At 32.5% G+C, this 23,370-nt stretch overlaps 2 protein-coding genes across 2 annotated transcripts in view; both read left to right on the forward strand.

The window, feature by feature from the left end:
• The window catches only part of LOC111059263 (cytosol aminopeptidase), a 29,932-nt gene extending 11,658 nt beyond the window's left edge, over window positions 1-18,274 (forward strand). The window contains exons 4-9 of the mRNA XM_022346890.2: window positions 6,336-6,438; window positions 9,102-9,282; window positions 11,226-11,369; window positions 13,112-13,303; window positions 16,111-16,343; window positions 17,972-18,274. Of these exons, the coding sequence (XP_022202582.2) occupies window positions 6,336-6,438; window positions 9,102-9,282; window positions 11,226-11,369; window positions 13,112-13,303; window positions 16,111-16,343; window positions 17,972-18,133 (1,015 nt within the window). The 3' untranslated portion in view covers window positions 18,134-18,274. The remainder of the gene's footprint in view (window positions 1-6,335; window positions 6,439-9,101; window positions 9,283-11,225; window positions 11,370-13,111; window positions 13,304-16,110; window positions 16,344-17,971) is intronic.
• A 2,828-nt stretch (window positions 18,275-21,102) lies between these two features.
• LOC111046332 overlaps window positions 21,103-23,370 on the forward strand; it is a 356,638-nt gene continuing 354,370 nt past the window's right edge. The window contains exon 1 of the mRNA XM_039432065.1: window positions 21,103-21,686. Coding sequence (XP_039287999.1) covers window positions 21,544-21,686 — 143 coding nt within the window. The 5' untranslated portion in view covers window positions 21,103-21,543. The remainder of the gene's footprint in view (window positions 21,687-23,370) is intronic.

Below are 23,370 nucleotides of genomic sequence, written 5' to 3' on the forward strand. Positions count from 1 at the left end.
ACTCATCCTAAAAAATAAGATTCCCGAAAAAAAAATCGAAAATTCACAAAATTGTTTTCCATGAACTGGAGATTTCTGAATTTTTCGATAATTTCGCCTCTTGGCAGCCAGTAGAGCAAAAATTTAGTAGAAGTCAATCAATATCGAACGCTATCAAAATCGTCGTTTGAAAAACTTCCTTCACAACAGATTCGTTCGGTGAATTACATTGAATTTCCAGAATATGTTTCAAAATACTAAAACAAAACTTTATATGAAGAAAAAAAAATCACAAAACCCCAAAAGAAATTTTTGAAAATTATTGAAAAATACCTAACTCGAAAACTACTGCCCTAATCGAAAAATTTTATTGGACATAAACGATTGAAATTATCACTACCTACAAGCTCAGTGAAAAAAAAATCATAAAATCCCAAAATTGAAAAGTTCATTATTAGTAAAAATATCAAAATCTAATAAAAATTCTATTCTAATTATCTTATTCTACTGTAATCATTATTCTTTTTAGCTCATAATATTTACACATAACATAATATTAATCATTCTTCATATCGGACAATGATTATTTTCAATTTATCTGACATCGAATGATGTATTAGTCCCAAACAGTTCAGCGTTCTTCATTGAATGACAACTGCAAATCAGCTAAAAGGTCTCGTTCTACTAGCAATATTGTCTCATGTAATACTTTCGCTGAGTCTGAGTTCGTTTTTCAAACCTCTCCAGAATTATTGTTTCAATAAATATTTCATCGCTATTAACGCTTAACTGGGACACGCTTTCCAAACTATTCAAAATTATGTCACCATATTTCTCTACCGAACTCTCATTAATAACAATTCCATCAGTTTCAATTTTATTATTCTTTATATCTTTCGGATAATTACAATAATTTAAATCTGACTCTGTATTTTCACCTTCACTGTTCACACAAATCGCTGATTCACATTTTTTCTGTAATCGGTTCAATCTATTTCCATGGCCTGGTTCTTGTTTATCGATGATTATTGATTCATTCATCTTGTTAACAAAATGTTTATTATCGTCAGTAATACTTTTCAGCTCCAAGTTGCATGAGTCAGTAATATTTCGTTCAACACCATTATTTGCTGATCCACATTTCTGGCTATAATTAATTTTAATATCTACAAGATCAATCTCGTGTTTATGGGAGATTGAATATTTCTTATCATCATTATTAGAATAGTTTCTTCTAACATATATCCCATTGTGCCTAACACCTTCCAAAGTAGAACCTGATTCAGTGACTATACAACCTCCTAATTCATTCCTTGAATTATCAATATTTGATGGACCGCGTCTAAAACATTTTCATCAATATGCCTAGTACTAAACTCCTGTGTCCTATCAGTAAAATATGCTTTCTTACGTCTAGCATTTTCCGAAAACTTTCTGCCGTCAAAAGAACACACTCTAATATCATAGCCTTCTTTTTCACAAATTCTATGCATCCTTTTATAAACCCGATAAGCATAATTAACGTTGTAAAAACAATTCCGCGTAAAATGATTATGTTTACCACAAACTTTACATTTCTTACGTCTTCTTTTTCTATTAGTCCTATTATTCACGAGACTAACATTCTGATGCATCTTGACTCCTCTAGATTCACAATCATTACGCATACCAGAGTTCACAAAATGTTCAAACGGCCTGTTATCAATCGTAAAAGAGAAATCCAAATCACTTTCCGATAAATCTGATAACTCTTCCTTATCATTTCCCTATCTTTATCCTCTTTGTAAATTATATCTTCCTCATTCAAATCACAATCATTACAAATAAGAACTTCATCCAACCCATTTTCAATCTCGAAGTTACTAACATGGCAATATACATCCACTTCATTTGAAACATAATAATTACAAGAATCAAAATCATCACAGATAATAGCATTTTCTAAACAATTCTCATTTTCAAACTCATTTCGATTTCCAATAGTTCTTCAAATTCTGGTTCCATAATATCATTAATTACTTGCACCTGTCCAAATTTCCACTCATTCAAATACTGACATGATAATTCATATTTCTCAATATTTTTATACAATTCTACAATAGTACTATTTGATAACATTATAATTCTTTCAAATATATTTGAAGACAAACCTCTTAAAATTATCCTGATAATCCGAGATTCATGCATATTCGAATCTACTTTTCTACATAGGGATAAGACTCGAGCTACAAAATCTCTACCATCTTCTTTAAATTCCATGCTACAAGTATCTAATTCCTTTTCTAGTTTCCACAATTTGAGAGGAGATCGATAGAAATAACCAATTTTTCTTTCACTGGCATATATTCAAATTGTCCTGTCGAGTCAAATCATTCTCAATAACGTCAAAATATTTCTCAGCACTTCCTTTCAAACAAAACCGCAAGTATAATAAATTATCTTTTTCATCCCAACCGTTCGCTAAGGCAACCTTTTCAAAATAGTTGAAAAAATCATCAATGTCAAATTCTTCATCTTTTCCATCAAAAAATTTCGGTAATAGTAACGGTCTAAGTTTTTCCATTGTTAATCTGTTCCAATCCAATCTATTCAATAATAAATAATAAATTTCCAATTAATCTGGTTCAATAATCATAAATTCTCCATATCTCAAAATCTCTTCAATAATAATAATTTAACCTATTCAATCATATCTTAATAATCATCAATTTCTCATATCATCATAATATCCATTCTTTCTAATAAGAATTGATAATAAATCTTGCAATCATACAAAATCTTCAATTGCCAAAGCTTTTACAATTCAAAATCTCCAAATCAATAATCGTAAATCTTCCAATATCGTGAATCTCAAAATTAATCTGTTCAATTATAATTATCATTCTCCATCCGTTAAAATCCATTATTAGTAATCAATTATTGTTCCACAAATTCAATAAATCCTCGAAATTCATCCTACTAACTGTTTCTAGAGCCCCGTAAGGTTTAAACTCAACTACTTCACCCATAATTTCACTGAAATAAAAACATATCATTATTTAATCATGAAAAATGCAACCACAAAAATTGAATCTTCAATGAGGTAACCGGAAAAGTCCAAATTTTAAAAGCTGGATTAAAAACCCTTTGAGCCTCCATCAATTATGTAAACAATTATGTAAACAAGATCTGGACGGCAGGATAAACCTCCACCAAATATGTAAGCAATATGTGCCTCCACCAATTATGTAAAGGTGGGGAAATGAAAAACAAGAAATGATCGTACTGGTTTTGATAATTTAAACAAAACAATAAATTATTTGTACAAAATTAGAATTATAATTATAAATTATGAAATAACAATAAATATATGAATATTTCAAGGGCTACTCGTTTGGCTGCTAGTGAAGATTAAATTTGTTGTGGTTATGGAAAAATTAAAACAATAACTCAGTAGTCACCTACCTTTATGATAATGGCCCCCAATTTGGCATCCACTGGTTAATCGCGACGTTAATTATTAATGAAAAATAAAAAAACTGATCTAATGAAGTGGGTTCAGATCCCTTCCTATTCAATAATACAATTCTCTTTAAACTGCCCGAACTGTGACAGGAAAACTGTATTATAAAACAAGAACAAAATCTATCCCCTTCACCAGAACAGCCGGACTTTTACTCACAGTCCTAACGAACGAGCTCACACACCGCCTAGTAAAAATTTTGGGTATTAATATATAACTCAGTCAATGCCAAACATGAAGCCATTTCAAATACATATTTTTATCAGTCGCACAAGCCGAGCACGTTTGTTATGAAAAACAAAAGAGAAACTACAATAATTTTGATAACAAGTGAAATAAACAATCTTTCTGTCGATGACAAAACTGTTCAAAGGCAGAAACACCGTTCATTAAACTTTTCGTAAAATAAAACTCTAAAATCCTGATCAATATGAGATAAATATATGAATCATATATATGTCCCATATGACCAGGTGACAATATGCTACTTTCATATAAAAAAAACTTTTCATAAAAAACCGAATATTCTATTTGCAATCAGCTACAACTTATGAGTTATTAGTTCTCTCCTCATAAAACAGCAAATTTTTGTGGTGTAATGATGTACTACATAAGAATACATTTTATTCAACTTTTATTTGAATTTAGTTTGCACAGCTTACATAATTCTTTTCAGAATTAAATGCTCTACAATTTTTATTGCGAAAAATTATTTGTTTACTGGTCATTAAAGAAAGTTATTGGGCATCAAACGTAGAAGTCTGTGTTTTTCTACTTAGATTTTTTGCATATTTCAACTTTTTTCTCAAAAACTACTCACACTACAGCTTCCAGACTAGTTTTATTCAATTTTCAGATATTTTTCCATATGAATCCAGCATAAGTTTTTAAAAAACTAGTCCCCAAACAATTCAGCATCGGTGTATTTCACCAGAGGAACTGAATTCCGGGCGAAATTTTTCACCCTGTATAGCTCGCTAATGAAGCGTTTATGGATATATGTTTATATGAACTTTTTTCTTATTTTTACCTCTACTATCACGTATTAAAATATTTTACCATAATTATGAATCACTCTGTATATTGCAGTCTGAGGCCAATTGTCGACTCCAACGTATCATAAAAACAAGATTTATTCATCCTGAAAAATATAGTATTATCTTGAAAATGATCTAGTGGATAGAGTGCTTGCGTAGCAGCCTAGAGATCCCCGGTTCAAACCCGCTCATCACCTAAAATTTTTGAACACGTCACTTCCGTGTTATCGGTGGGCATGTCGGTCCCGGCTGAAGTATGACAGTCGTGAGGCCCATTGATGGCTTCAATTATGTATTCAGGCGAGGTGGAACAATTCTGTCAGGACCTCAGGACCTTGAAAAAAAATATTTCATCATGAATATTATTAATGATCTGAATAGTCTACCGTACTTATTTTATATAGGTAGGTAAGTCTACATGATAATAGACACATTGATAAAAGTAGTCACACATTGAAGCACATTCAAGTCCAACATTCAAATCTATCATTAGATACTAATATCGGGGCACCGAGCTTCGCTCGTTATTTATTTATAAACTATTGATAAACAGAACGTAATTCTTTAAAATGATTGGGGATGGACTAACAGGCACAGCCCAAAACTGTTTCTTCCCCGAATTCTGATTTATACACTATAAATAGTCCAGAAAGTAGGTTATTTTCCATACACTTGAATCCAGGTTCAATTTTCAGTTCAAACATTTAAAAAGAAAAAAGTTCTAATTCAGATTATTTACAAACCAAATTGAATAACAAAATAACACTCACTAATCACTTTAAATTGTCAAATAAAGATTAAATTTTAAAATTATTATATACTCTAGTTTTCATTTTCATTTCATTTATTTACAATGCAAATGACACTAATGTAATAACATTGAAAGTTAAAATAATAAGGTAGTCCTTGTGCTATTTTTCTTCCAGATTTATATAGGTGACAAAGTCCAAGATAAGGTTAGAATTTCACGTGTACAATTTTTATAAAATTTTAGTCCAAAATAAACATTGAAACTATAAATTTTGAATTTAGATGGCTTAAATTGATAAATTAATTAGAAATATTCCACTCAATTACCACTTTCATCGAGTAATATTGAGTTATTTAAGAAAATTTGGAACTATTCAAGAAACACAAACTCGTAAACACTAAAGCTCAGCTGAATTTAGAAGGATTATCATGGCATGTCAACAAATCAGATTATTCTGATCAAGTCTATTAGAATTTCTAGATAATATTTCTCACTGATTGATTACAGAGCTGGAAATAATTATGTTTCTCTCCCACAAACGTCTGTTTCGACAGACGACGAAATTATCATCTGTTTTTCCAAGGATGAATAATTGTTATCCTTCTCATGTCCTTCAGCGAGTTTTCCCAGGGATGAGACCTAGTGCAATCGAATTTTTATATCATAAACCTACTATGTTCCAAATTTTGTGAAAATCGTTAAAGCCGTTTTCGAGATCCGTTGAACATAAATAACCAGATAGAAAAATATAGACAGATATCCAGAAATTGCTCGCTTATTATAATAGGATGTTCGACTCACATCAACATGAATAATGTTATTTAATGATGAATTTTACAACAGTGATTTGTGCAAATGCATAATTTGTGCATGTGCATATTAATTTGAACATAATACCTACTGTAACCTGAATCACTTGTCATCTTTTCAACAAAATTTCAAAATACACAGTAGAAATTTTGAGATTGCTTGTATATGGCAATGTTTTTTCATCTTATACAATAGAAGATAATGGTTATAATTCAATATCATATGGATAATGATTACATTTCCTTTGCATTTTCAGGTCCGCATGGGAGAGAGGAAGAATTAAGGCTGATGCTCAAAATTTAGCCAGAGTACTCACACAATGTCCTTCAAATCTGATGACTCCTACTCATTTTGCACAGGTACCCATTCATTATTATTCGCTCATCAAATGCATTTACTTATCACAGATGGAGACAACAATAATTGTTGTCAATAAACCGATTTGATAATGAATTACCCTCAGCAATGAACTTTTAAAAAAATTGATCATAGATTTGTCCTGGTAGAACATATGTATAGTTTATTTGAGAAACTTGTATCCATTTGATGCTTTATCATGGAATACTAAATTATCTCCAAGGAATATTCCAGCCAATCTTATCTGAGGTTGGTTATCATTGAAACTGTTCCAATTATTGATTTAAATTAATATCTCATCAATTCTCAAGCATCTCAAAAAGGTGCTATATTTTACCATTGCTTATTAAATAAGTATGAATGACTTGAGTATAGCTTAGCGCTCCACTCTATTTATATATTTATATATATGCAATGTAATTCTCAAATTTAAAAATTTTTCATTTACCGTAATTCTCGGACATATGCATTTTTTATTGTTGGTATGAATTCACATTCTATTGAAACTTTAACGATATCTAAATTACCGGTACTTAATTTTTAGGCTGTGCAAAGGCTAAAAATAAACTCTTTACTCGTGATATTTTTCAAAGTTTTTCAATTTGTATATCATCAAGCTATCAAAATGAAAAGTTTTCCTCAGGAAAACATTTTTTTCCGATTATTACTTTTTGAGATATGAGCGCCTGAAGTTTGAATTTTTGGAACAGAACATTTCAAATTCGGTAAGAGATGAATCCATGAGATTTAGAGGATGGATTGCTGATCTAGTAAAACAAATTTTTTTTGAAAATATCAATTTTTGAAAAAGTTATTCAATTTACCAAAAATAACTCAACTGAAAGTTATTTTTAGTGAATTGAATAACTATCTTAAAAATTGATATTTTCCGATTTTTTTTGTTGTACTAGATCAACAATAACATGAAGAATCTATCCTCTGAATCTCATGGATTTATCTCTTACAGAAATTGCAATGTTATGTCCGAAAAATTTAAACTTTAGGCGCTCATATCTCAAAAAGGAATGATCAGAAAAAAAACGTTTTCCCGAGAAAACTTTTTCATTTTGATAGCTTGATGATATAAGAATCAAAAAACTTTGAAAAATATCACGAGTAGAAAGTTTATTTTTAGCCTCTACACAGCCTTAAGACAAATAAGTACTTTGTGGATTCAAAAAGCCAGCACTTTTCAGTTTTCAAAATATAGATTCAAATCAGATCCAGTGTGAGATCATCATCTTTTCCTTTCAATAATATTATATTCATATTAAATCAGTTGTACGTTAGCCTATATAATGTGTAACTGAATGAGGAGTGGCAGATTTAGTGGTATTAGTAGTGGAATATGAGAGATACTTCAATTTATATAGAAATAGCTGCATAGTACCCTTTTCTAATATAAACACTACTCGTTTCAGCTTTAAAGCCATTTTTAAGAAATAGCTCGAAAAGGAAAATTACTTGAAAGCTGAAACTAGTAGTTTTTATGTAAAGAAGTTGAAAAATGGTAATATATGCAGCTTTTTCTATATTAATTAAACAATTATTCAAATAGCCCTAATTTAATATTTTATTTATAAGCCTTCAAATGCATTTTTATTAGTAGAGTTGAAGAAATTTTAAATCTTCACAAGATATTATCATAGAGAAACAATAGCGTAAGTAGATATCCCATGGTATAGGGAATTTATGTCGCAACTTTTGCTGTTATCTCAAGCCGATTACTGTCGATTATTGTCAGTTTTTACTGTTTTGTTGGGGTAAGAGTGTATGAACGGCACAATTAGAGAGACTATCAGCGTCACACAGCTGCATGGGAAAAACTACGAGAACTATCGGCTTGGGATAACAGTAAAAGTTGCGACATAAATTCCCTATATCATAGGATATCTACTTAATTATGGTGTACAAGTACACTTTTATCATTTTATTTTTATTTATACATAGACAATGATTATATAAAATTCAGGTGAAAACAACAAGATATGGCTTATTAATTAGTATGTCTTATGTACATAAGACAAGATAATTATGCAACAGAATATTGAACTCAACAGCATTTATAAACTTCAGGAGATTTAATTCCAACGACGTATGGATGGTTAGAAATGTTGTTAGATAATGGTGCAGGCGTTGAGCTAGCATTGTTCAACGGCACCATTCTCATAAAAATATTATTATTCAATTGAATCATTATTCCACTAAGGCATGTACGGTATTATATTAATTACATTTAAATGCATTTCATTTATTCCAGTTTTTGGTTTTCTGGGCTGCTTCAATTTATTTGTTTTTCTGTTTTTTTTATCTCATGCGTTACAGGCAGTAGTTTCAGTAATGTTTTAGCAATCTTAATTACCTAGACTAGACTCACAGCTTTTATTTTTATTTTTTTCATACTAGTTTATTTTTATTTTTATTATTTATTAAGTTGATAATGTTTTCACCTTGTTAATTATACTTTGATTATCTGATCACACAACTGTATACGTGATCAGTATAATTTCCAAGATACTATTTCATTTCTACTTTTGTAATTTGTAATTTGAGGAGGAAATAAATTCATTTATTCATTCATTCATTCAATTCAAATTACATTTATAAAAATAACTCAAAATGTGGGAATTCATTGAAAACTAATAAAAGTGTGTGTATTTGACAGTGCACCATTGACAAGCTATGTCCCTGTGGCGTGCAAGTGGAAGCCAGAGATAGGAAGTGGATCGAAGCACAGAACATGGAGTCCCTGCTGGCTATGGCCAGTGGATCTATGGAGCCGCCCATTGTCCTTGAGATCGCTTACTGTGGAGCCAATCCTGATGATAAACCTGTCATGATGATAGGTAACTTCTGAAAAAGTCCATAAACAATCATTATTTTCATGATTTAAATAAATTGTCATATAGCAAAAAAATATTATTCAGTATTAACATAGAGAAACAATAGCATAAGTAGATATCCCATGGTATAGGGTGTTTATGTAATTAGCAATACGAGACTAATTAATACCATAGAGAAATAATAGCGTAAGTAGATATCCCATGGTATAGGGTGTTTATGTCGTAACTTTTTCTGTTATCTCAAGCCGATAGTCCACGTAGTTCTTTCCCATAAAGCTATGTGACGCTGGCAGTCTCTCATATTGTGCCGTTCATACAATTTCACCCGGCCAAAACAGTAAAAATCTTCAATAATCGACAGTAATCGGCTTGAGATAACAGTAAAAGTTGCGACATAAACGCTCTATTCCATGGGTTATCTACTTACGCTATTATTTCTCTATGGTATTAATTAGTCTCGTATTGCTAATTACACTACACTAGAAATTTCAGAATTTCCTGTTTTCCTGATTTTTAAAGAGTTCTTGTTGATGTTTGTGTACGGTATATAATTCATTTTAGTAAAATTTACAATTGCATTCCAGATTTGAAATACTAGAGCGTGTAATCAAATAAATACAGGGCAGGTATGACTTTCAAAAACGCAAAAATTGCATTTATAATATACAAGAATAAAATAAATAATTCAATAAACTGCCTGAGGTTACTCGTAATAAAGATTACAAATCGTTCAAGAACACGATTAAAAAATACTTAAAGACAGAGCTTTAACTTTCACTTTAATATTGTTTAACGCCAGCCATTAACGTGTGATTATCCTGAGGTTACTCGTAATAAAGATTACAAATCGTTCAAGAACACGATTAAAAAATACTTAAAGACAGAGCTTTAACTTTCACTTTAATATTGTTTAACGCCAGCCATTAACGTGTGATTATCAATCAGAATATGACATAAATTTAAGGTACCGTATGTATACTTACTGTGTAGAAAACTGCTACCTATGTAAATAATTACCATAACTTAATAGCCTATAATGTGTATGTTACTATAGTGAGGTCCACGTTATAATGGCTGTGGATAAAGATAGGAGAAAATAGCGTTGCCGATTCTCTGCCTTAATTAATTATATTTCTACATTGTCAAAAACATAATTGACATCGTTGTGGAGCTAGAAAAGGATAGTACTACCTGCTTTGTCGAATGATAGACAAGGATAGCAACACACCAAAGTTAATCAAATACTGCCATTATTTATTTATTTATTTGAAAATTTACATATTTGAGGGCACCAGGAACTGAATCCCATTATTGCCCTCATAACACACATTGAGCATACAATTTGAAAATACAATACGTATATATAATATTATAACGTGGGCCTCACTATAGTTTGTTAGTAGTTGTATAAGAATACTCATGACTCATCGTACAACAATTTGTATGACTATACAATTTTCTGACTCCGCCTTGTTTTACAATTTGTATTGATGGCTGTGAATAAATTGTATTTGAGCAACTGGATACAAAGATTTGTGGTTGGACAAAATCCAGTCTTTTTATTCAGTGTGGATAACTAACTATACTACAATATTACCTTCACAGCTACGGTACTCAGAAAGTTTTTAAACATTTTTTTTTCAAAATTATCCACTCAATATGTTTTGTTATAAGTCATAAATCAATATTTTATTCAAACTAGACATTGTAGCAAACAAGGAACAAACAATTTTGTGGGTGTAATGCTTGTTCTTATTTCCAAAATGCTCTGTTTGAAAGTTCCTGTTGAATAAAAATCTACTGTAGATTCTTTGAGAAAACTCTGTTATGGATTATATGAATAATGGTAAACCTCTCTTCTAGTTTGTTCACATTTTTCTAGTATTTTTCTGGCTCAATGAAATTAGAAACCCTTTATTATTTTTGCGAAATGGTGTTTGTTTCAGGTAAAGGAGTGACGTTTGACGGACAAGGTGTCTGCCTGGATAGGAAGTGCAACGCAGAGTTCAGCGCTGATGTGGCTGGTGCAGCCGTTGTGGTCGGAACCATAAAAGCACTCTGCGAACTCAAAGTTCCAATTAATGTCAACGGTAAACTTTAACATTCATTGATATTCATACATTCTTAATTCTCACTTGAAAAATATTTTTAGTGCCACTTTTTTCAGTGCCACTCATTTATTGCCACCTTTTAATTTTTCTCTAATTGCAGGTCTGGTTTCTAGGACACTTATTAAATCGATAGGTTTCATCATAGACTAAGTAAACATTCATCTGTTAGATCGGTTGTTTCATGGTCCATGAGATTTTGCAAGTGACCTAGGAACCAAGGTAGTGTCCAAGGAACCATGGAAGTGTCCTTGAAACCAAGGAATTGTCCTAGGAACCAAGGAAGTGTCCTGGAAACCAAGAAAGTGTCCTTAAAACCAAGGAAGTGTCCTTAAAACCAAGGAAGTGTCATAGGAACCATGAAAGTGTCATTGAAACCAAGGAAGTGTCCTAGGAACCATGGAAGTGTCCTAGGAACCAAAGAAGTGAGGAACAAATGAAGTGTCCTACCTAGGAACTGGGCTACAGTAGTCTTCTAGGCATTTGAAGAAACATTTTACCACTTCACAAATAATCTTCATTGCTATTTTTCTGTATTTCTTATCCTCCTTCACAGATTGTTCATGTTTTTTTTTCAGTTACTATTGTGTTACTATTCAATTCTTTCTTCTTCCTTGGTACGGTACCGGTATTTCCCAAATTTATTAAGATTAAAAATATTGTCTGGTTGTATATTAAAAAAATGGTCTAATATTAAAAATATTGTCTGGTCGTTATTCTGATTAGCCTATATATCGAATATGTTCACACTATATAAGCAATAAATCACAATAATTAAGCAATAATAAAAGCAATACTGTGACCTATACTGATTAGAAGATACTCTATTTTTTGAAAATAGAAGTGAATTAAATTGAATTGGACACGAAAGAAGTTTGGTCTCATGCAAACTCATTTGGAATAGTTTTGAGGCATAATATAACGCTATAAAGAAGGAACTATTTCTCAAGTTTGTTTTTTTTTTCAAATTCTGATATGTTTCTATAGTGAGGTCCACATTATAATGGCAGTGGAGAAAGATAGGAAAAAACGTTGTCGATCCTCTGTCTTGTAAATGCCTTCTGTAGATGGTAGCTGATACAGGTTTATTGATGTAATATTTATTTATTTATTCATTTATTTATTTATTTATTTATTTATTTATTTATTTATTTATTTATTTATTTATTATTTATTTATTTATTTATTATTTATTATTTATTTATTTATTTATTATTTATTTATTTACTGTATTATTTATTTATTTTTTATTTATTTATTTACTGTATTTATTTATTTATTTATTTATTTATTCACAATGGAGACAACGGGTTTCCCCAAATATGTCTCCTTTACAATAAAAATCTTACAAATTCAAATGGAAAAAATAATACAAATGAAAGATATAATACTTATGTAAAAAAATAATACAGATATACAACAACAGATACATATTGACGGTTCATTCTCGTTTAAAATAATCAATTATATTTTATTAAGCAAGAAATTATATTTTCCAATAATTTCATAATGAATTTTCATAATATAAGATGAAATATTTAGTTAATTAATTATTAATTCTATATTGTTTAAAGACGATTTGACAACAGAGCAAAGCGAGAAAGAGATAGCGCTATCAGCTTTGTTGAATGATAGACAAGGATAGCAGCACCATTGCTAATCAAACACTGCCATTATAACGTGGACCTCACTATAGTACTAATATTGGCTTGCATTTGTCGCAGCGATCATCCCCCTGTGCGAGAACATGCCTGGTGGCAACGCCGCGGCGCCCGGCGCCGTGTTCACGGCCCTCAATGGACGCACCATCCGAATGGACGACACGGCGCATGATGGCCGCATATTCATGGTGGACGCACTCTGCTACGCCGAGAAGTACAAACCCTGTCTCGTCATGAATGTCGCTACCTTGGATGGTGAGTGACCAGAAATAAATTACCTTGTAAATGAGATTTGATTAACTATAGTTTCAACTTGGAAATAATTATCACAATAGTATTAAAACATGGAAATGATTATACTAAGGGCCAAGCCTGTCTCCATTATATTCTCAATCATTTTTTGATCATTTATTCACCAATACACTCACAAACCATTATAGATATGACTGGGCCAAAGCGATTTATGTATTCAAGGACAATATTTTCTTCGTTCCAGCCTTTAGAATAATAAGGGTAGATCATAATTGAAACACTATTCTACTGCATACCTATGATAACTAGTTCTGTGATCAGTAGACCTCACGCAGTTTTCTCATCCACAAGTATCTGATGTCACCTGTTAAAAAACTCAGTTCACGTTTGAATTTGTATTCCATGATATATATAATTCATCCAGTTCTGTGATAATCTTTCCATCTGATGAAAATTAATTTTTTACAATAAAAAATATTATAATTTCTTAAGCATTATTTTTAGTTCATTTGATTATTTTCATTCACCTATCAAATTAGTTTTTTCAAATGTGAGGATATTGATACTGATGGGCACGCATAATAATACCATGACTGCAAAACAAAATAAATTGAAACCAAAGACCTTAGAGATGCATAACTCTTCAAGGTCTTTGATTGAAACTATAGACCTTGTAGAAATAGACACGGCTTCTCCAGAACATCTGTGTAATCCACTTGTCAGCTGATTGATTATGAATAATTCTATAGTCTGGTTAATCCTATCTTCAGAGTAGATGATATATATAGTGATATATCAGAGTATGGAGGAATTCCTTTTCTTTTCATATTATCCTTGAAATGCAAAAATTCAAAAAAAACCTTGTGTATACATCGACGCGCAGTTGAAAAAGGAATATTCCTGCCAAATCTCATCGAATTCTATCAACGCGTTTGGTCGTAATCGCGTTACAGACAGACAAAATAAAATCCGAGTTAAAACATAGAACTCACTACGTTCGGTCAATAAATAGTTAGCCAAGTCAAGGAATAATATTTTTGTTAGTCTTCTTAAATACCACTTATTTTATAAATCCTATAAATTGACCCAATAAAAAAGTTCACCCAGTTAGGGAATAATTAATTATTGTACTCCTATACTACCGGTACCTTACTATACTCATTTGATCCTATAAACTCTAGATAATATAAGATAGTTTAGCCAAGTCAGGAAAATAAAGTCTCCCTCTACTACATTTATTTAATAAATTCTATAGATGCTATGAAATAACTAATCAAATTTAGGAAATCATTATACATTCTTTATATACTTTGCATTGATCCTATAAATCTTATAGATCGCATAGAATACTTCAGCCAAATGAATTGTAGTCATTATATGTTATTTATCACAGCCTATGAAAATATCAATATTTAAGTGAATTGAAAATTTGTTGTCAGTTCGACATGTAATTTATTCCAACGAAACTAGTTTCAATGCTCAGGGCATCATCTTCAGTAGTATTTTTGAGTTTGTTCGAAAAACTAATGTTAGTTCAAAAACTAATTATCATTCGTAACTGATAGTTGAGTTCGATTCGACCATTCAGTATAATGCGCCCTTAGCATTAGAATTAGTTTGGTTCAAATATCTGAAGTAGGTAAATCAAAACTAGTTCTAAATCTTCTCTAAATTGAAACCAGTTTGGTCTTAATAGATTACATTTGTGGAACTGACAATGGAGACAAACTGAGTGGAACTGACATCTGGGGACATCATCAAGTATTTTGTTTTTTCTACATTTACCTTGGTTTTCAATGTATCCAAATTATGATAACAATGTCATTTGCAAATGCACATATTCGACTTGATTTTCAAAATATTGTGCCTTTCTGGTTAATTTCCTTGACAGAATTGTGGAGGGCCAAATTGAAAAGAACAGTGGACTCTGATTCACTCCTGATACAATGAGAATGGCTCATTCACTCTACTAACAATTTTCAATCATGCTCTGGTATCCCACCAAAAGGTTAATCAACTTAGGGGACATTCCAATGCTGTGCAGACCTCTCATTCACCTTACTGTGCAGACCATTGACCTTAATATATATGGAGAAATTCCACAAAATGTCTGTGTCTAGTCTAAGTTTGACAATATCTATATTATGATTTGTAAATGAATTGATGACAAATAAAATTGAACCCGTACTCTGCAAGATCGTCAATCAGAAACTTGACGAACTGAAAACTTGACCTACTGAAATCTTGGAGAATTTATAATAAGACTATAACCATCCTCGGTAAATTAAGAATCTATATGCAAAATTTTAAGTTGATCAGTTCAGTAGTTCAGTGGTGATGATGCGTCATTCGTGAATTTCCTATCCCGTACGTGTGTGTATAAGCCAATCTCTCCTTTATTATATAATATAAACATAATCTATATTTTGGACATGTTATTCATTATCAAAATTTGGGATTAGAATAGTTTTGGGCCAAGCCTGTTGTTTGTTCCCGATCACAAATAATTGTATAATTTGTAATAATTGTATCCACAAATAAATAGTTAGCAAGTAACCCGTGCACATTAAGGATGTAATTAAAAACTTGACAAACTGGACCTACTGAGATCTTGAAGAATTGAATAAAGGCCTTCAACCATTCTTGGTGAATAAAGAACCTAGATGGAATATTTCAAGTTAATCAGTTGAGTAGCTCAGACGAGATGATGCGTTCAACATAATTTTCCTATCCCGTAGGTGTATAAGCCAGCGCTTTCCTTTATTGTATCATAGATTGAATGAATAAATAAATGTTTCTGTTTGTTGCAGAGGTGATGCGCCTAGCGCTGGGAGACGGAGCGACGGCCACCTACACGATGTCTGACAGCATCTGGAAGAACCTGCACGACGCGGGAGCGCTGACTGGTGATAGGCTGTGGAGACTGCCCCTGTGGAACCACTACCGGCTGGCCATTGAGTCGGACAGGGGTGCGGACTTGACCACAGTCGGCAAGGGGTTGGGCCGAGGTGGCGATCCTTGCACAGCCGCCGCTTTTCTCAAGGTCAGCTCAACATAGATTCAAGGTTATGTCAACACTACAGTCACGGAGTAAAGAACACTTGGTTTCCTTATTCCGTGACACAGTGTTTGGTGACATGTAGAGTCTCGTAATAATTCATAATACACAAACGTGTTTCAGCTCTGATGGTGTAATTTTATTATTTTATTATTCGAGGAGGGGCTACATTCAAGAAGAAAGAGAGGAAGGCCGAGAATAAGGTGGGAAGATGAAGTGAGAGACGATCTCCAAAAAATGGGATATAGAGGATGGAGACAATTAAAAGAGGGCCGAGAATCTCTTTGAGAGGGGCTACATGGAGAGCTGTAGTGGAGGCGGCCAAAGCTCATATTGGGATGTAGTGCTAAGAAATAAGTATAATTTTATTCACCCAATTAATTATATATACTCGTTTCACCATTTCCTCCTACTCCTTCTTCTCCTTCTTCTCTTTCTTCTCCTCCGTCACCTACTTTTCCTCCTTCTCCTCCTTCTCCTTCTTCTCATCCTTCTTCCTTCTCCTCATTCTTCTCATCGTTCTTGTCCTGCTCCACTTTTCTTTCCTTTCATTCTTTACCTCATTCTTCACCTTCTCATCCTCCTCCTTCTTTCTCTCCATGACACCTTCTCCTTCTGATCCTCTTCTTTCCTGATCCTATTTTCTCTTCATCTTCTCTTTCTATTTGATCTCCTCCTGCTTTCCCCTTCTCCCACTCATCCTTTTTCCCCCACTCCTTTTTTTCTCTCCTTGTCACCATTCTTTCTCCCGCTACTTTTATAATAATTGTAATAGGTTTTTCTAATTTAAAAGTAATAGACTATGCTTATTAAATGAACAAATCAACTTCAAATCCCACATCCTCTTTGATTAACTTCTCAGCCATAACAAACCGAATATACACCAATAACAGCGCACACTAAAAATTGCAATCCAATCCTTATATTTGTCAAAAAGGAAGACGTGCCGAAAGATCTCGTAGTCACAGTAAATGAATGAATTCATTTATTGAAAAAAATTGACAGCTATTTAGTCATCCTTTTTAATAACAAAAAAGTATTCATGAAATAAAATTATAGTACCCTTTAAAATTAATAAAACAAGAATACAAATTGTATTTGTATTTATTTATAAATTTATTTTATAAATACAAGAAAATAGCACTGAATTAATTCATTCAACAAAAAATTAATTTTATTCATTTATTCATCAATAGAGCCACAAATCATAATATAATATAATACTACTATACAGAGTGTTCCCCAAAAGGTGTGACAGCCGAAGACCATAGAATCTACATGAATTTGCAACAAAAAATGTTCAGTAAAATTTTCGTATATCGAACTTAGTTTTTGAGATCTATTGATTTCTCTTTTTTTTAAATGGGCCTACTTATCATACTTGGAATGTCGCGTCGGCAACTAGAAAATTATCAGTCAAAATCTAATTCTAAGGATATGTTTGGGAAAAGGAAGAAATTTCCTATAAGATTAATTTAATTTGTTCCTGTTGACTTTTTGAACTATTTATGAGCGCTCAAAGTTGAAAAAAGTACATTCGCCTAGTTCAAAGCCAAATATCATACATTCTGAATGCTCATGAATACTAAAAATGATTGTCTTTTGTTTTTCAGACTTTTGCACCACCCTGTGAATTTGTCCACCTTGATATAACTGGAACAGGTAGATTGGGATCAGGTGTCGGCTATCCTTATCTCAGAAATAACCTGATGACCGGTCGACCTGTGCGAACTCTAGTGGAGTTTTTGTGCAAGCAAGCATCTCAAAAGAATTGAAATGTGTAATTAGTTCTAAATAAGTGAAATATACTGTCTGAGACGATTTTTAAAATCCTCAATCATTGTGCTTTGTTATAAACCATGATCTAACGTGTACAGAACAAAATAAACAACCAACATTTTGGAAATTCACCTTTATTTTATGTCATTTTATATCTATCAAACTTTTATTCTCCCAGTAAATCATTCATTAGAACATGATCATGCACATGTGTTTGGGAGAGCCTTGGAAGCCTATTCCTCTCCTGGATTTGGTTAGATGACAGTCCAAAATAGGATTTGGTCTTCACTTATTCTCACTAAAGACATTTGTTTCCAGATTTTATAAATGTTGATACTCATAGTTTTACACAAGAGTTTTACATAAACAATTGTATTTTCAAAAATATTTTTTGGTTCAATTGAAAATAATTATTATATCAAAAGAGGAATGTCGATATTAATATTATTAAAACCATAATCCAAATTACTAGCATTTTATTGGTTTAAGATCCCTTGTTTCTTTCATTTTTCTAAAAGTTGAGTGGTCTACTGTGACAAATAGAATAGATTTGCGATTGTAGTGGAATTTTGAATTTGAATTTTATGGCTCGCATTTTATTACTAAAATAGTAATAAATAAATTTATTATAGGTACTAAATTTTTACAGATGGAATTAAATAGAGAATGCATTTATTCAAATGCTAATAAATTAATATATAATTATTATTTAACGAAAATCCGAAATAAATGCTGCAGATCACCCCGAAGACCTCTGCTACTGCAGACATTGACAACAGGGTTAACAGCTAGATGGAAATTGGAAATTCGATGAGAACTACTATCCAAAAATTAGTCGAACCCGGTACCTCCCAATTGCTAGTCATTTTCTAGTGACTAGCAATTGGGAGGTACCGGGTTTCGACTAATTTTTGGATAGTAGTTCTCATCGAATTTCCATCTAGCTGTTAACCCTATTGTCAATGTCTGCAGTAGCAGAGGTCTTCGGGGTGATTTGCAGCATTTATTTAGGATTTTCGTTAAATAATAATTATACTAAATTTTTATTTGTTATATTTTTATTATTGCTTAATCTTCCTCAATATTTGAATACTTTATCACCTATACACTCAAAGTCATAACACTATAGCATACTGTATTCTGTTCATTTCAATCATTCAGCATTACAAAAATTTTTCAAAAATGTTTCTAGCTATCCATGATGGTAGATCAAAGTCAGCAACCCATACAGTTCATAATCTTGCCGTGTACCGAAATAGGGTTCAAAATCTTGCCTTGATTAAATGGGGCTGTGAGATGTGGGGATGTGGGGATAAGCTGAGGAGTGTACTCGGGGATTAGTGAGGACTGAAGGGGGAATTAAAGTGGGGCCGTGAGTAAAGAATGGGAGCTTGGGGAGGATCTCTGAGCAATGAGTACTGTATTCACACAAGGACTGAGTCTGAAGATTGGGGTGAATTTATCCCGGGAGATGAGTGAGATGTGTTGCAACGTTTTCATTTTCATGACTTGTTTTTACAATCTTTCATAAGAAACCCGTGAATAACATCACATTTGGGTCTCACTTAGCTCCCCGCGTTCTTTTCTTTTAGTACCGTACCTATCTTCCATGAAAAACATGCATACCGTCAGATTCGGCTATTTTCGCGTGCACTTTATTTAGTTTTTAGTATCTTTCATAAAAAATATGTAAACCACTAGAATTCTGTCTTAATATCTTCAAAAATAACTTGCCTCTAGCCAGATTCAGTTCTTGTTCTGTATTAAGTTGTCATTGTTGCCAATTCAAGAGATGATTGTATTACAAGTTATAATAGCAGGATCATGTTCTTATGCAGGAATAATTATTCCCGCAGGAATAATCTTTCTTTTTATTCTATTAAGACTGGACTGAATTATTCGGATTTTTTATTTATATGAAACGCTTGAAATTTTTTAAAATTCACCCTTTCTTAATTTGACCATGGAGTTATGTTTTTGAGGTTTCTATGGTAAATTTCAATTTCTAATTGGACTATTGTTCTATAATCCAGGGGTGCCCACAGGGGGTACTTGGCCGGTGGCTCTAATTCTTGGGGGGGGGGGGGGGGGGCTCAAGATAAATAGATCAGGAACAGGAATGTTCAGGATGACTACTGCCAACTTATTGTTTTCCTTTTTCAAGAATGTGGGGGGGGGGATGGAAGGTTGCATTTCATCACAAATCACGTCTTCATATTTCAATAATGAACCGTTGTCTATATAGAAACTATTCTAGAACAATAATAGGTGGATAAGAACTGCTACATTTTAAAAATTATCTTAGTACTCTCTTCCACTGCTATTGGAGTTGAAATTGAAGTATGTATTAGGCTGCCTACGTGCCTACAATATAGAATATATTATACAAACGTCAATAGTTATCTAGGCCTACAAAAAACTTCGGAGATTTAACTTTGTAGACTGCTACCAAAAGTCTAGTTTTTGTTTCTCTATGCTGCTACAAGCACGGTTTATCTTCATGGATTAAAGTTGTTGCATTGGAATGTGTAGGACTTCAACCTCTAGAGTCTAGACTACAACTAAAGGTTTATGTAGAACCAAAGAAAACAAATCAATAATACTTGAAGCTTATTTTTATTGTCTTTGCTAAAACTTTGGAAGTAGAAAATTGTATTTATTCAGATGATTTTTTCTAACAAAGCTGTCAAGATTTGTCTCGAGAAAGTCGAAACCCCTCGCTTTTTGGATCAAAGATAACTTTCCGCCCAGCCACAAGTGTTTATTATAGCTGCGGAAAGTAAATAAACACTTCCGTAGTTCCGTAGGAAGAACATTATTGAGAAGCGTATAAAAATAAAGCCGCGTGCAATACGCATGCATGGAATTGAAGGCGCAGGGAAATTTTAATCTCGCGGAGGGAAATCTACCATATGATCAGGGCGGTGGAGTGGCAGACCTGCATTCTGGCATTTCAACATTGGACTCGGACAAGACTGAACAAGAACTCGTGTGTTCCGATCCGTGGTTAGAATCTCGTGGCCGTTCTCGATTCTGGCTCTATATCTTGTAACAACTTTACGTTTGTTTTGTCAGTGAAAGTGTGATTGAAAAGGTTTAATCATTTATGTCGTAATCATTTGATACAAGTAATTAATCCGGGTTTTATTACGGTTGTGATCGCTTTTGTCAAAGAGTGTGAACAGACGTGGTTTATTGGTTACCTTCAGGAATAGGTGACAAAAATTATTGTGCTTAAATATTATTTATTCAAATTCAAAATATTTGTCAACCGTTCAGTGTTACACCTGTGTACTAGTGACAACGGGGAATCTATCCCCGTATCATCCAAATTGCTCGTGCTCCAGTCAGATTAATGGCTGGACTGTTTTAATCTGATTTGTTATCAATTTGTAAATGGGAGTCCATGTTGCTCCAAGCAGCCTGGAATGGTTCTGTACAATCCTCAGATCAAGAGTCTTCATCCCCCTGCCTGGACCAGAGCCAGGACCACGTTAAACCAGGATGGACCATTCACATGACAAATGACAACAGGCTCTATTATTGCAAGTAAGTTTTCCCTAAAACTTTCTTACATTTATTCAATTGTGACTTAATTATTTACTAAAACAGGCACACATTTACAAAAAATCATATACAGTACCATAAGTTACAATTAGGCTTATCAGGAAGGACAATATTTTCTCCAGTACTGTTTTTACTGGATTGTTTTCTTATCAGTTGTAGTTTATCTTTATTTCATGACTACTTTATTGACTATTATTCACTATTGCTGGATTTTGAACTCAGAATCAATCTTATACAGGTTTAAGTTGATGTATTGTACAGTAACCATATTACCCAGGGTAATATAGTTACTGTAGTGTAACTTATGGGTGTTATTCATCATGTTTAGGATAAGGACTCAAAATGTGAAGAACAATACTTATATGATGTACAACTTCCACTTTGAATCAAGCTTTTGCTAATCCCTGAAGTTTGAACATTTAGAAATTTTTCATTATAAATCTTTTGAGTGTTTTGTGTTTCAGTGTTTCCATTCGATTTTCAGAATCTGAGCAGATTGGTTGAGAAAGAATTATAGTGTAGGAAAATCGCTATTTGATAACAGACGTGCAACATCTAATCTGATATCACTTCAATGTTAAATTGCTGCACCTCAATGACAACCAATCTAAAAAAATAAAACATGCTTTTCTTGTATGATTTCGGAGTATGACGCCAAAGATCAATGCAGACCAAAGATCCAAAAATATGCTTTCATGTGGGTTCTGGATTACCATGTAGTGTTTCAAGATTCAAGCATTGAAGTAAGTTAGTGGTATCACAGAAAAAGAAACAACATTGTGTTTCTTTACTACGTGGTGGTGTCTAAGTCTATCAACAAGTGGTCACTGTCACCTGTGAAATTGAAAGCTGTGACAAAGTTTAATAATAATAATATTTATCTGATTGCCAATTGATAAATGAGATACGATCGCTATCTAATTCTGCATTAGTAAAATAATTCACTGAAACAACGACATATTATTGAAAAATCATCAATAAACTTTTGTCGTATATTGAGTACTTACAACTCAATATTATAAACAGTTTTATGTGTTTTAACATAAATGATGACATGATTTGATCATCTGTGAAACACTAACAATATTTATATGGCTTATTATAAGAGCGCCTCAAATTATATTTATTGTTTGTCCAATGATGATAATCTACCCTGCATCTATAAATGGTCTCATACAAACACAACCATCAGTGTGCCGTTTATTCAATAATGAGAAAATTAGCTATTGATCTGGTTGCTTGCATGTCAGACCGTAAAATTGTGTCGAATCTATTAAAAATTAATGAAAATTTCCCTTTCAAGAGGTGATTCTCGTGAATTTTTAATCTTGCTGCTGCTATGTTGACCGAGTGAAGGTCTGAAGGTAGCCGGCTTGTGGAGTTATCTTTTGTGGGTCACGTTTAGTCCATAAATATTTGCTCGCTGAGGTAAAATTATAACTCCCATAAAACGTATAACAGCGAATGTTTGTTTTACACACGTTTTACAATAGGCCCACCATTGTTATCGTAATCTCTGTTGTAGAGTCGAAAAGTTATAGAAAGAAATATTCATGGAGGTGTCTAGGATTGATAAAGTTTGTGAGAGAGAATCACCTAGGTGGGCCTACTCTCAAATGAAAGAGCAGCGATTTTGATATTGAGGATAATCATCTATTACATATCC

Source organism: Nilaparvata lugens, chromosome 7 (assembly GCF_014356525.2).
Source record: "Nilaparvata lugens isolate BPH chromosome 7, ASM1435652v1, whole genome shotgun sequence".
In the NCBI taxonomy this organism is placed as follows: Eukaryota; Metazoa; Arthropoda; class Insecta; order Hemiptera; family Delphacidae; genus Nilaparvata; species Nilaparvata lugens.